At 39.2% G+C, this 13423-nt stretch overlaps 1 protein-coding gene and 1 non-coding gene across 10 annotated transcripts in view; both read right to left on the bottom strand.

Moving 5' to 3' along the window:
• The window catches only part of FNDC3A (fibronectin type III domain containing 3A), a 114315-nt gene that overhangs the window by 36677 nt on the left and 64215 nt on the right, over positions 1 to 13423 (bottom strand). For all 9 annotated transcript variants that reach the window (XM_042254706.1, XM_060394335.1, XM_042254707.2 and 6 more), the window contains one exon: positions 12213 to 12289. In XM_042254706.1, the coding sequence (XP_042110640.1) occupies positions 12213 to 12289 (77 nt within the window). The remainder of the gene's footprint in view (positions 1 to 12212; positions 12290 to 13423) is intronic.
• Positions 5722 to 5857, bottom strand: LOC121820502 (small nucleolar RNA SNORA2/SNORA34 family). Its single transcript, XR_006061066.1, has one exon. It is a non-coding gene; the product is annotated as a small nucleolar RNA SNORA2/SNORA34 family (small nucleolar RNA).

The following is a 13423-nucleotide window of genomic DNA, read 5'->3' as shown; positions in this document are numbered from 1 at the left end:
CGAGAAGAGTTTGTTATCTTTTAGACTTTAATAACAGAAAATGATTAAAATGTAAAGCAGTACCTTAAAGGCAAATGGGAGGCCTGGCGTGCTGCGATTCATGGGGTCGCAAAGAGTCGGACACGACTGAGCGACTGAACTGAACTGAGTATTTTCACATTTTATTGTGGAAGAATAAGTTTTACTATGCCTAAACAAATAGCAAATTTTGTTTATAAACATACGTGCTTGGTAAGGATGTTAAAAAACACAGTACTTGGATACAGATAAGCCTAAGTTACAAATAAATTACTGCTTTAGCAAGAATACAGTTGCTATTAAATAGGTTATTAAACTTTCCCTGATGAAGTGTGAGACGACTTGTGACAAAACACGGAACCAGAAGAGCAAATGAATCGCTGTCTTGATACACTCGGTGAAGAGTACGTTTGTTTCAGCACAGTGGAGACTGCATATCCCATGTCTCCCTATTTAACCCAGTTCTGGATTCAAGCCTGGACAACTGCCTATGACTGGTGGAAACAACGTCCTATCTGGAACCATAGCTGAAGATAATCCGGAACCTGTTTACCATTTTCCGGCCTCTAACCTACAGGATGGGACCTGAGAGCCTACAGGATGGGACCTGAGAGGAAGTCTGAAATGGATTCTGAGTGAGCCAAACCACAGTGCCTGCCATTAACATGCCACTTTCACCTTTATCACCATCTGACTCATAAACCTTAGATGACCCCCACTGCTGATAGGATTGCATGGTACATACTTTTCAACCTAGCATTCCATCTGGCTCCAACCTCTCATTATGGCTGTTATCTTTCTTCCACACCAAACTCTGAACCCTTCATTCCAGCCAGGCTGGTATACTAGAACACCTATCTTCACACTTACCTGCATATTTCTTTATCTTGTACTTTGGCTTATGCCATCTTCCCTCTTCATTTTACTTTTCCCCAGTCTACATCTATGAAAGTCCCATCCATCCTTCCAAATCTAGCACTAACCACACCTCCGTTCATTAAAACAAAATTTGTTTTTGAACAAAAAGATAGTGGTAATTTAGGAGAGAAAAAACCAGTGACATGTTTGTGTGGGCACACACTAACAGGGGCAGACAAACATGGCAGCAAAAGTAAGTTATCTAGCATGCTGCACGGCGATAAACACCATGGACAAAACCAACACACCAGGTGGGGGGGTCAGAAGGACCGCGAGAGGGGAACAGTTGTAGTATAAAAGAATGATCAGGATAGGCCTCATTGGCAAAGTAAAATTTGAGCAGAGATGTGAAGGAATTGAAGGAATTAGCCACGCAAAAATCTGAAAGACTGTTCTGGGAAGAGGGAACAGTCAGAACAAAGCCTTTAAAGTAGGAGTGGCTAGGAGGAAGCCAGTGTGACTGGATCAGCGTAAAGGAGGAGAAAAGACAGAAGCGGATGAGATCAACAGATACAAAATGGTAGATGATGGCCAAGTCAGGCAGGTTGTACTGTACAGGCTATTAGGGACTATATGTACTCAGTGAGATGGAGGACCATCCAGAAACAAGTGGTTCTCATCGAGGGGTGATTTTACTCCCTAAAGCAACAGTCTCCAACTTTTAGGAGGACTGGTTTTATGGAAGACAGTTTTTCCATGGACTTAGAGTAAGGATGGTTTTGGAATGATTCAAGTGTATGACATTTATTGTGCACTTTATTTCTATTATTATTACATTAGCTCCACCTCAGATCATGAGGCATTAGATCCTGGAGGTTGGGGACCCTTGCTGTAAAGGACATTTGGCTGTACCTGGAGTCATTTTTAGGGCTTCCCAGGTGGCGCTAGTGGCAAAGAAGCTGCCTGCCAATGCAGGAGACGTAAGAGATGCAGGTTCAATCCCTGGGTCAGGAGGACCCCCTGGAAAAGGGCATGGCAACCCACTCCAGTATTCTTGCCTGGAGAATCCCCATGGACAGAGGAGCCTGGTGGGCTACAGTCCATGGGGTCGCAGAGAGTCGGGCATGAATGAAGCGACTGAGCATGCTTGGAGTCATTTTTGGTTGTCACCCCTGGAGTTGGAGGCACTAACTATTTAGCGAGTAGAGGTCCGGGATGCTGCTAAATGCCGTACACCACAGAGGACAGCCCCTCCATAACGGAGAATTACTGGCTTACGCTGTTTATGGTGCCAAGGTTGAGAAATCCTGATACACCCTTACATTTACTAGGGTTACTCTGGCTGCTGAGTTGAGGACAGACTGTAGGGCAAAGCCAAAAATGGGGAGGTCATTCAGGAAGTCATTGTAGAAATCTAGGCAAGAGATGGTGGTGGCGTGGGCCACAGTGTAGCAGTGCAGGGAGTGAGAAGCTGCCCACAGTCTGCGTGTCTTTAAAGGCAAAACAACAAGCTTAGCTGATAATTCCACTGGAGAAGTGTCAGAAAGTTTTGGAACGATGGTATTTCGCCAACAGTGAGAGGGAAAGCTGTAGGTTAGAACAAGCTACTTCAGCAGAGTTGGGAGAAGGTCTGGAGTTTTAGGTTTTGCACATGTAAGTCTGGTAGGTCTGTAAGTGCAAATGTTGAGTAGCAGTTAGAGAATAGTGGCCTGCAGTTCCACAAAGGCAGGAAAGGACAAACAGGTAAGGCAGGAAGAAAACTTGAGAGTGTGGAGTTTGGTTAAGTATATCAGGGAGAATGGACTGATTTGTTAAGTGTCGCTGATAGGTTCAATAAGATGAAGACTTAAGAACTGACCATTGGATTCAGCAATTTGGAAGTCATAGGAACCTTGATGAGAGCAGTTTTAGCATAATCATAGGGGCAAAGCCTGAGTGGAATGGACTGAAGAGAGGAAGTGGGGAGGAGAATTAGAGAGCTAAATTTCCTCACAATTTTGAAAAGTTTTCCTGTAGAAGGGAATATGTAGGGTGGTAACTGACAGCAGAAGAGTCAAGCAGCTTAAAAAATCTGTTGCTGTTTTTAGTGGGAGCAATTACAACAAGCTGATATACTAATGAGCATGATCCATCAGAGAGTAAGAAACTGATGATGTAGGGGCGAGAGAGAGAGAGAGCTACAGTAATGTCCTTGAGCAGGCAAAAGGAGAAGACAGGACTCCAGCTGGGGCGCAGGATTTAGATAGGAGCAGAAAAGTCTGTCTGATCTAGATGAAAGAAAAGTACGGATTGATGAGATGAGAAGATAAAGAATGTAACTTCAGATGCCGATAGAGATGCGGGGTTAGGCGTCTGTAGCTTCCTTGATTGCTCTCTGTGAACCCTTCCCTAGATACCAGAATCTCAGTGTTCTCTCCTTCCTATCAATTCTATTACATTTATTCTCTAGCATCTGTTTGGTATCCCTAACACTGCAGTATTTGTTAATTTTCCAACATGTCTTACTCTATAATTTAACTCTAAGTTTCTCAAGGGACATGTGTTAACTATTCAATCCTCAAAACAATGCTAAAATAGGTAGCATTATTATTTCCATTTTTTTTAGACAGGGAAACTGACGCATAGAGATGTTAAAGAACTTGCAACGTCACACAGGCAGTAAGTGGAGGAACTAGTAACTGAACTCAGGTAAGCTGGCTTCAATTCCATGTTCTTATTCACTTTGTCAGCACAGAATCCACAAATAACTGCCTCCTAGTGCCCTTTTAAATTTCACAAACACAAGTGAGAGCTCATCAGTTAAAAAAGAAATGGCTAAATTGCTTATGAAATTAAAACCACTTTTCTGCTGAATAAGAACATTTCAAATATACAGATAAGCTGAGGGAAGGGAGACTGGGGAGTTAATTGTTTTAAAAGGTTGGGAAATGAGATTTCAACAAGAAACCTGATTTAAAATAGTCTGGAAGCCCTGAAGAGGGGGAACTCTCATGCACTACTGTTTGCTGTCTTTTGCAGACTCTAGCAGGAATCACATACCTTGCATTTCCCAACCAGAAGGAAGCTTACTTTTATACCCCAGCTGGAGGAAGGAAAATTTTTCTCCTTGCTTAGTATGGCCAATGAGAAGCTACCACAACTAGCCTAATCAGAAGCAGCCATAACCCTCAACTCTCTTTCCTCCGATGGACTTTGCTCAAAAACCACCCCTTCCCAACTCCCCTCTTTTCTTTAAGAATGGTCCTCTTCTTTGTTTTGGGAACTTGCCTATGGTTTGCCATAGTTTGCATGTCCTGCACTGCAATTTCTCTGCTATTCCTGAATAACATCATTTTGCTGTTAACTATGTATTTTATTTTTAAGGTTGATAAGGTACAGAGTTCAGTTTTGCAAGAAGAGTTCTGGGGATGGATGGTAGCACAACAGTGTGAACATACTTAATACCACTGAACTGTACCTTTAAAACTGTTACGGTATATTTTTAATGTGTATTTTACAATTAAAAGAAAACAAAATAAAACTAAGATACAGAGATTAAAAAAACTAAAGCCAGATCACGATCAAGAGGGTGTGGAGAACTCCACCACTTCAAGAAATCATCTGAGCAGCCAGTAACTTCAGAGTAAGGCCAGAGACCTCAAAACTATCCGCCTAGTCTCTAGCTGCCAAGAAATAGCCAAGACACTGAATTTTACACCAACAGGGTACAGTGATGGCAGAGATTAAGATAAACAAGTTCTGAGAAGGAAAAAAAGGTAAAATATAATCCAAATTAGTCTATGTTAAAAAAATTAAAGACAATGAGATAAATGGAAATATCAACACAGTCTGATTACCTAACCACATACACCATATAATATCTAATTAGACAAAAGTCCTGTTTTGTCTCCTTCACTGAACACAGACGTAATTGAGAGGGGCTGCAGAGAAAGGAGGTTGTGTTTGCTATCTGATATTTTATATTGTGCTCCAGAATGGACATTCCATGACAGATCTGTTCTGTATTCTATTTTCTCCCCAATAACTGGTACGGTACATGTAGTGTATGACAGATGCTCAAAAAATATTTGTTTGATGACTGATATGACCAGAAATAAATGCTATTAGTTCTACTCAAATGTCCCACCCCTCTTAACAATAGCTAACTACTAGGGTTTTGTGACTTCTTCAATACCTACCACCTTTGCTTCCCTGCTACTTCTAGCAACCTACTTCTACTGCATCATTCTGAACTACTCCAAATTTAAGCTACTGAACAGTATTACAGATATTTCTGGCCATTCATCTAACAGATTCACCCAACGTCTAATTAAGCACACAGCAACACAAGCGACTACAACCTTTCTGTCCAGCTCTTACTGTGTCTCTTCAGCCTCATTTAAACCTTTCAGTCTCTTATACTGCTGTCCATCTGTTTTGGTTGTTCCTTCCAGGAGAGACAAAGACTGAGATCAGACTTGTTTGTACACTCTTTGAGAGATTTACTAACCTCACTGCTGTGTGCTGACATAAAGACACAGTGAAATACCAAGTCCAGCTCAAAGGAGTAATCTGAAACTTCATGAAGCTGACACAGGCCCTTTCCCCACATTATGAGATCTACAATCCCCTCCCTGTTAGGTACCCTGTCATCACCATAACAACCCACATTCCATAAAAAACAAGGAGCCATTACAGAAAGGCAGAAGGAGGGACCTTTTGGTATTACCTTTTTTTTTTTTTTTTAATAGTAACTGGACTTAACATTATAATTTTAATGAAAAAGTTAAACCAGGGATCTCTAAATTTTGAAATCCTAGTATTAATCAACTACAAATAAGTATTAGCACCTATCACCAATGACTGAGATGTTTCTTTCTAATGAATTGACCATTACATTTCCAAGATCCGAAATGGCCAACAGACCATAGAAAGAGACTTCTTTAGGCTCCTGTTTGAAACCAACAGCTTCAGCAAACTGCTGGCCTTGATTCAGGGCCAATTGGTATTACCTTTTAGGAGTCCCATTCAGGTTAAGTCTACACTATTTTCTTGATAATTCATTAACTTCATCACTAAAATATCAAGTGTGATTCTGAGCTGCAATACCCTTAGGGACCACAAGTTGTTATTATTTGCCAGGAAACTAAGTACCTTCTACACCTGTTACCATATGCTTTCTGTGCCATTTGTTTTCACTGCTTTTGTTTACTGTACTGTTTCTCCCTTTGGTGTCTGAGTTCAGCTGGCACATATTTCTGTCTATGCAGTATGTCAAACCGCTCATACATTTCCCTTTCTTATTTGTTAAACTGTAATAATCAAGTTCCTTAAGGTCATGTCTAAAATTATGTCTGTAATTAGAGAAAAGGCTAAGGGGAAACATACTTAATGTTTACAGAGAGTATCTCTGGGTTATAACACTCAATGGAATTTTTTCCCTACCCTTTTACATGTTTTCCAAATAATAATGATCAGAAAATGAACAACTATATTTGTTCTTTATCACTAAATATATTTCCCATTGGTTTGCTAGCAAAATTAATATTCCTTGACATTTAGGCTTCTGGTGAACAATGAACATTTTCAGTTCAGTTCAGTCGCTCAGTCGTGTCCGACTCTTTGCAATCCCATGAATCTCGGCACGCCAGGCCTCCCTGTCCATCACCAACTCCTGGAGTCCACCCAAACCCATGTCCATCGAGTCGGTGATGCCATCCAGCCTTCTCATTCTCTGTTGTCCCCTTCTCTTCCTGCCCTCAATCTTTCCCAGCATCAGGGTCTTTTCCAATGAGTCAGCTCTTCATATCAGGTGGTCAAAGGACTGGAGTTTCAGCTTCAACATCAGTCCTTCCAGTGAACACCCAGGACTACTTTATGCATAAAATTTTAATGAACTTTAGGTTTCCCAATCATATTGCAAGCACCTGATGATTAATAAAAAATTTTAGAAAATGATGATCCATTTTTCTGATCCAACAACAAAAGCTATGCAACTAAAAAATTAAGACTGACTATTCTCATTACTGCTAAGTAGAATGCTGAAGTATCAGAGAAATAAGGTACAAATATAAATTAACAATATTATAGAACTCTTGGATAAAGCAGCAAAGAAAGTATAACAAAATTGGCAATTTTAACAGCAACTCTGGGCTTTTCAAATGGCAAATGAGAAAAACAGAACCAACGAATCCCCAAATTACCTAACATGTAATACCCTGTCTGTTATTCTCAAAAATCAAGTTAAAATATATGTGAATTATTGATAAGTGCACTTCTGAAGTGCTTCTAAACTTAATGGCATTTGTACAAACATAAAAAATTTAAAGATTGATTTATCCTGGGTAAATCATGATTTCTTTATTTCTACTTAAGTTCTTTGTTAAATCTCGATCTTCATCTAAGATTATTTATCTTTTGAATCTTTAATTTTTCCGCCTCAATATGCTCTTTGATTTGTAGCATGATTGCTTCCCCAGTGGTAGAGCTAGAGAGTCCCAACATTGGATTTTAATTTTTTTTAATTAAATTTATTTATTTTTAATTGGTGGAAAACTGTCTTACAACATTGTGTTAGTTTCTGCCATACTGGATTTTAGTTTTTGCAGTCCTTGCTTGTCTGACCAAATGTTTTAGGACATTTACATTTGCTGAATATTTACATTTAGTGAATCCTGTTAGTATTATGTACTGAATTACATGATGGTATAGCAAAAACATTACTTGACCTTCCTTCGATCACTGGCCTTCAACAACAGATACACAGAAGGCAGGGATGGAGTTGATTAAACTGCTGCCCCAAGGGGAGAACGGTGTACAGAAGTCTAAAGAGACTGCAGGTGACGGCTATTCCTGGATTTAGTGTGTGTGCTCCTTTAGCTCCCACCGAGCCAAATCCAACATGCAACTTAGAACAGCCATCTACGTGTCTTAATGTTTGGTTCAACTCCCGGCTTCTATCTTTGCTAATATAATTATGTTTGCTTCTGCGTTAAATTTTGGATAATTACCAAGCTCTTAGCTGTGCTGAGAACTTGGCTTTTGGTAAGTATTTTCTAACATGAGAAATTGTGTATGTCAGGCAATAGGGTGATGTCAATGGTGATGTCAAAATGTTAGAATTCATTCTTACACACTAGGTACTTAAATTATTTCAATAATGATGAGAATAGATTTTTGTCTTTGGATTACCGTTGTGTGATTTTAAATGATTACATTTCCTAGAGACAATGATTACTGTTAAAGTTCATTCTCTTATTTGACAAATATTTATGAAATACATACTATATTTGAGTTACTACAGAACAAAAATAAAAAAAGGTACCTCCATACACTCAAGGAATTTAAAATCCCATTTAAGGAGAATATATAGACACATAATTATAGTATCAGGTATGCATATGTAACTAAAGAATGGTACAAATAACTTGATCTAGGTTCTCAAAGATAGGTAGAATTTCAAAACGCAGAAATGAGGGAATGAATAACATTCCCTGGATAACAGCATTAAGAAAACCATGGAGAAAGAAGAACATCAAGTGAGCATGTGAGTAGTCCTGTTTGGCTGAAAAAAATAGATAGGTGATGACATTTATCAAGAGAAGGCTACAGAGACAAACCAGAACAGAACTATGTTAAGGCCTTATGTGTCAAGAAATCTAGACCTCACTGAGTGGCCAAGCCAACTAATGAGCACAGAACTGAAAAAATTAAAGAAGTTATATAGGAAGATTTTTTTTAGTGGCTCTTGCCCTAAAAATACAGCACTTTGGACTTCCCTGGTGGTCCAGTGGTTAACACTGTGCTTCCAATGCAGGGGGTGTAGGTTTAAGCCCTGGTTGGAGAACTAAGATTCCATATGTTATGTGGCATGGCAAAATAAATTTTAAGAAAGATACAGAATCTCAACTTGGATGATTATTTGATTGATTTACTAGTATTTACTGAGCCCTTAATACATGACAGGCACTGTACTCAGCACTGAGGAAATAAAGATGAATGAGAATTCTGTATGGTCTAGTCTTATTATCTCTCTGACCTCACTCTTTACTATTATTCTGCCTTAAGGACTCAGTCAAGCTGCAACGGCCCCCTTGTTCCCAAGCATGCTCTCACGTTAGGCCTTTTGCACCAGCTGTTTCTGTTCCCAGAATCCTCTTTCCCTGAATAAATGCATGGCTAACTCCCAACTGTTCTTCAAGACTTGGTTCAAAGGCACCTTTCCAATGATGCCTAGTCTGACTACCCTATCTTAAAGTGTAACTAGCTCTGTTTTCTTTCTTTTCCCCCCATTTTACCACCGAATACATTATATATAATTTATCCATTTATTATGCTTATGTTTCCTTTTGCCCACAAGAATGTTGACTACAGAAGTACAGAGGTCCTTGCCTCTTTTTATTCAAGCACTGAGAGAGTCCCTAACATGTAAGAGCACTCAAAACATATCTTTTGACTACTGTTAAATACAGGAACTGTATGAATTCATAATCTTCTCTTCTCAGGAAAGAGAATTTATTAACTAAACAATGTGAAAAATTTGTTAAAAGAGGGATATACATAATGTGCTATGAGAACCCAAATGGAAAGGCAAGTGAAAAGGTTCAAGGAAAGTTAATTCTAGAAGGTTATAATTGAGTGAGTTGAGAAGAATAGAAATTTGCCATAAAAATGAAAGGTACTGTTAGCTGAGAGAACAGCAGAATACCTACAATTGCCTTTGAATAATCTGTCTTAATCACCGTTATGTCACTAGCACCCAATACAGAGCTTGGCACATGATGCCATTCAACATGTTTGTTAAAATGAGCTATGCTAGAGAGAGAAGACGAGGTAATCCTCTTTATGGAGACGGAGAAAGGTCTGAAAAGGAGCACACAGAGAAGAAGGAAGAATCAGGATAGCATTACTTCAAGAAAATCTGGGGTAATCTGGGGTAAATCATATCAATGTTGTTTAGTTGCTAAGTAGTGTATGATTCTCTGTGACCCTACGGACTGTAGCCTGCCAGGCTCCTCTGTCCATGGGATTTCCCAGGCAAGAATACTGGAGTGGGTTGCCATTTCCTTCTCCAGGGGATCTTCCTGACCCAGGGATCAAACCCGAGGCTCCTGCATTGGCAGGCGTACTCTTTTACCACTGAGCCACCAGGGAAGGGTCAAATGTTCAGAGGTCAAAAAGGACTGTTGCTGTTCAGTCGCTCAGTTGTGTCGGACTCTTTGCAACCCCATGGACTGCAGCACACCAGGCCTCCCTGTCCTTCACCATCTCTTGAAGCTTGCTCAAACTCATGTCCATTGAGTCAGTGATGCCATCCAACCATCTTGTCCTCTGTCATCACCCCATTCTCCTGCCGTCAATCTTTCCCAGCATCAGGGTCTTTTCTAATGAGTCAGTTCTTCACACCAGGTGGCCAAAGTATTGGAGTTTCAGCTTCAGCATCAGTCCTTCCAATGAATATTCAGGATTGATCTCCTTTAGGATTGACTGGTTGGATATCCTTGCCATCCAAGGGACTCTCAAGAGTATTCTCCAACAACACAGTTCAAAAGCATCAATTCTTGAGTGCTCAGCCTTCTTTATGGTCCAACTCTCACATCCATAAATGACTATGTTTTTAACAAATATTTAGAGGTCAAAGAGGATTATGCTGGAAAAAGGGCTTTGGTTTGGTGTATACCAGAGAGTAGTTTTAGTATGGTAAAAAAGGCAGGCAGGCTAAGGAGTCAGTGGGCTAAACAGAAGCAGAAATAATGACCAGATTATTCTTCTGGAAAGCTTACAAAGTACTTTCAAATATGAAAGAAAGTTAAAGTATTAGTCACTCAGTTGTGCCTGACTCTGCAAACCCATGGCCTGTAGATCGCCAGGCTCCTCTGTCCACGGGATTTTCCAGGCAAAAAATGGAGTGAGCTGCCATTTCTTTCTCCACTTTCAAGTATGTCATCTCATATATGTTATCATCTTATCTTACAGTGAGGACACTGAGGCTCAAGGAAGTTGATTTGTCCAAGGCCATGCAGCCAGCAAGCGTTTTAAACATGATATGGATCCAGCTTTTGGACTCTAATTCTCAACTATTTCCATTCTCCCCAGCATCATGGTCCTCTTTTGCTGTCATTCATATAGTGGGGTAGGCTTCAGATAGTGGGCAGTGAATCTACCACAATAGCCCACCAGTATTTTGGCATAATCAGGGAGGATATAAGAGAGGCTCCGAAGAAAAGTCTAAGTATACGGGCTTCGCTGGTGGCTCAGTGGTTAAGAATCTGTCTTATTATATAAAGATATGTTATATCTTAATATAATTATTATATATTTAATATAATCAAACATACACTAATTATAATTAAATATATATTCAATATATTAATATATTATATTATATTAAGATTCTGCCTTATTATAATGCAGGGAACATGGGTTCCATCCCTGGTCTGGGAAGATCCCACATGCTGCAGGACAACACGTGCAGCCTGTGTGCTGCAACTACTGAAGCCTGTGTCCCTGGAGCCCAGGAGTGGCAACAGGAGAAGCCACTGCAAGGAGAAGCCCACATGTGGCAACGAACAGCAGCCCCCACTCACTGCAACTAGAGAAAGCCTGCGCGTAGCAATGAAGACCCAGCACAGCCATAATTTAAACAAATAAACACATCTTAAAAAATTTTTCAAGTACAAACTCAGTGCTAGGATAAGAAACTGGCTATTTCCAAACAGCTTTTGAAGCAATGAGTGCTGACTACGTAGAATCTCAGTAGCAGATATCGACACCTATAGATTTTATAGTTTTACTAAGTTTGCCTGTGCAAATAAGTAAGCTATCCTTTTTTCTTTAAGTCAGAGCTTTTCAACTTGTATCTAAGAAAGAGCTACAGGTGTGTGGTGATACTGATCCCCTTAGCCCTTAGAGTTGCAGGTCTACAGGTCTAAATTCTCTTGTATAGACCACAATGTGCCATCCAATGATCATGGACCCCTGTGAATGAGTGTAAAAAGAAGTTGGACGCACTGGCTTGGATTACTTTTAAGTAAATGGTTAATTTTAAAATGTTAGCATGGGTGCCTTTAAACCTTACGATATTAATTATATTATTCACATATCCCAGGAGAAAAAAACTCTACAATTAATTCTTTATTATAATTCAACACCCAAAAGACAAGGTCAAATGATGAGTGCTACTAACTTAATTTTTCCTCCTTTCCAAATAGCACTGATTGTGCTAAATTTGAAATAGATTCACCAAAGATATACTATACCGGGTAATAAGCTTCGGCATCTAAATTTTGTTTGCATTAAATAGTAACATTACGATCACTAACATACACATATATAGACAAAAGTAACACAAAACATACCTGTGGGGCATAGCCAGGAGGCACGTAAATTGGAGGCACAGAACCATTTGGGGACATCATTGGAACCTGAGCAGGACCTGAACAGATGACAGAAATCATCTATTAATCCTGGGTTACTTAACAAGCAAAAATTGAAAACAATTTGAATTACATTTTGAATTCTTCATTTTAAACTAAACCCTTAAATTAATAGTGTATAACCATGAAAGGAAATTCAGATGCTTCACCTGCTAAAATAGAAATGTTTATCTTGTAAAGGGCACTGACTGCTCTTTACCTACAGTTATGTTTTTCAAACCTGCCTGGTGATCGTAACAGTCGCCTGGGGAGATTTTTGAGCACACAGGGACTTCTCTGACAGTGCAGTGGTTAGGACTCTGCACTTCCACTGCAGGGGCTGCGGGTTCAATCCCTGGTCAGGGAGCTAGAGATTCTTGTTTAGTATGCTTACAGTAAATGGGGGTCTTGAATCAGTGTACTTACAGATGTCCCAGGTAATTCCTGTGCAAATTGTGCAAATTAAGAAACACTGACCCAGTGGAAAATCAAACCAAACTTTGCATATAAAATCAATGAAAAATACAAAAGGCAAAATTTGAAAAAAACAATAGGAAAAAATCAAGAAAAAGTCAAGAGAAAGAAGCAGTAAGAGGAAGATTAGTTAGAAATTTGGAACTTGTTTTCTTAGGGTTAAAAATCTCTTTTAACCCTGTAATGCATAAGTCATGCCTTTGGGGGCTTGAGAACGTTAGAAAAATGGAATACATGAGTATTTGCCCAAATAAAGGTTTTTTTGTTTCTTACACTGAAAAGTCCTTTTAAAAAAAAGAAAACTCAGCTAGTCTTAAATTCTACATTTCCTTTCATTTTAATAGTGATATCATTTCCCAACAACTTTTTAAAAAGTTGTTTCATATCTAAGGATATATTTCTACTATGTATTTAGTAAACACTAAAATATTATGTATTTTTTAACAACTGATGTAATGAGCTTTAAGAAATATGCTCTGATGCTTCTAAGGACAAGTAAGGCCTTCTTTATTTTCATATCCTTGGAAAACAAAAACAAAATTTTCCTACATCTAAGTCAACATTACCTATAAATTTACTAAACAATACTTGTGACATGCTTTACAACTCTAGGCAAGAGAGGCTTCATCCAAAACTCACCTTTCAACTTCAATATGCTGGACTCAAGAAATGACAGCAGT

Source organism: Ovis aries, chromosome 10 (genome assembly GCF_016772045.2).
Source record: "Ovis aries strain OAR_USU_Benz2616 breed Rambouillet chromosome 10, ARS-UI_Ramb_v3.0, whole genome shotgun sequence".
Classification (NCBI taxonomy): domain Eukaryota; kingdom Metazoa; phylum Chordata; class Mammalia; order Artiodactyla; family Bovidae; genus Ovis; species Ovis aries.
The sequence above is the reverse complement of the archived record's forward strand: the minus strand, read 5'-3'. Positions and strand labels throughout refer to the sequence as shown.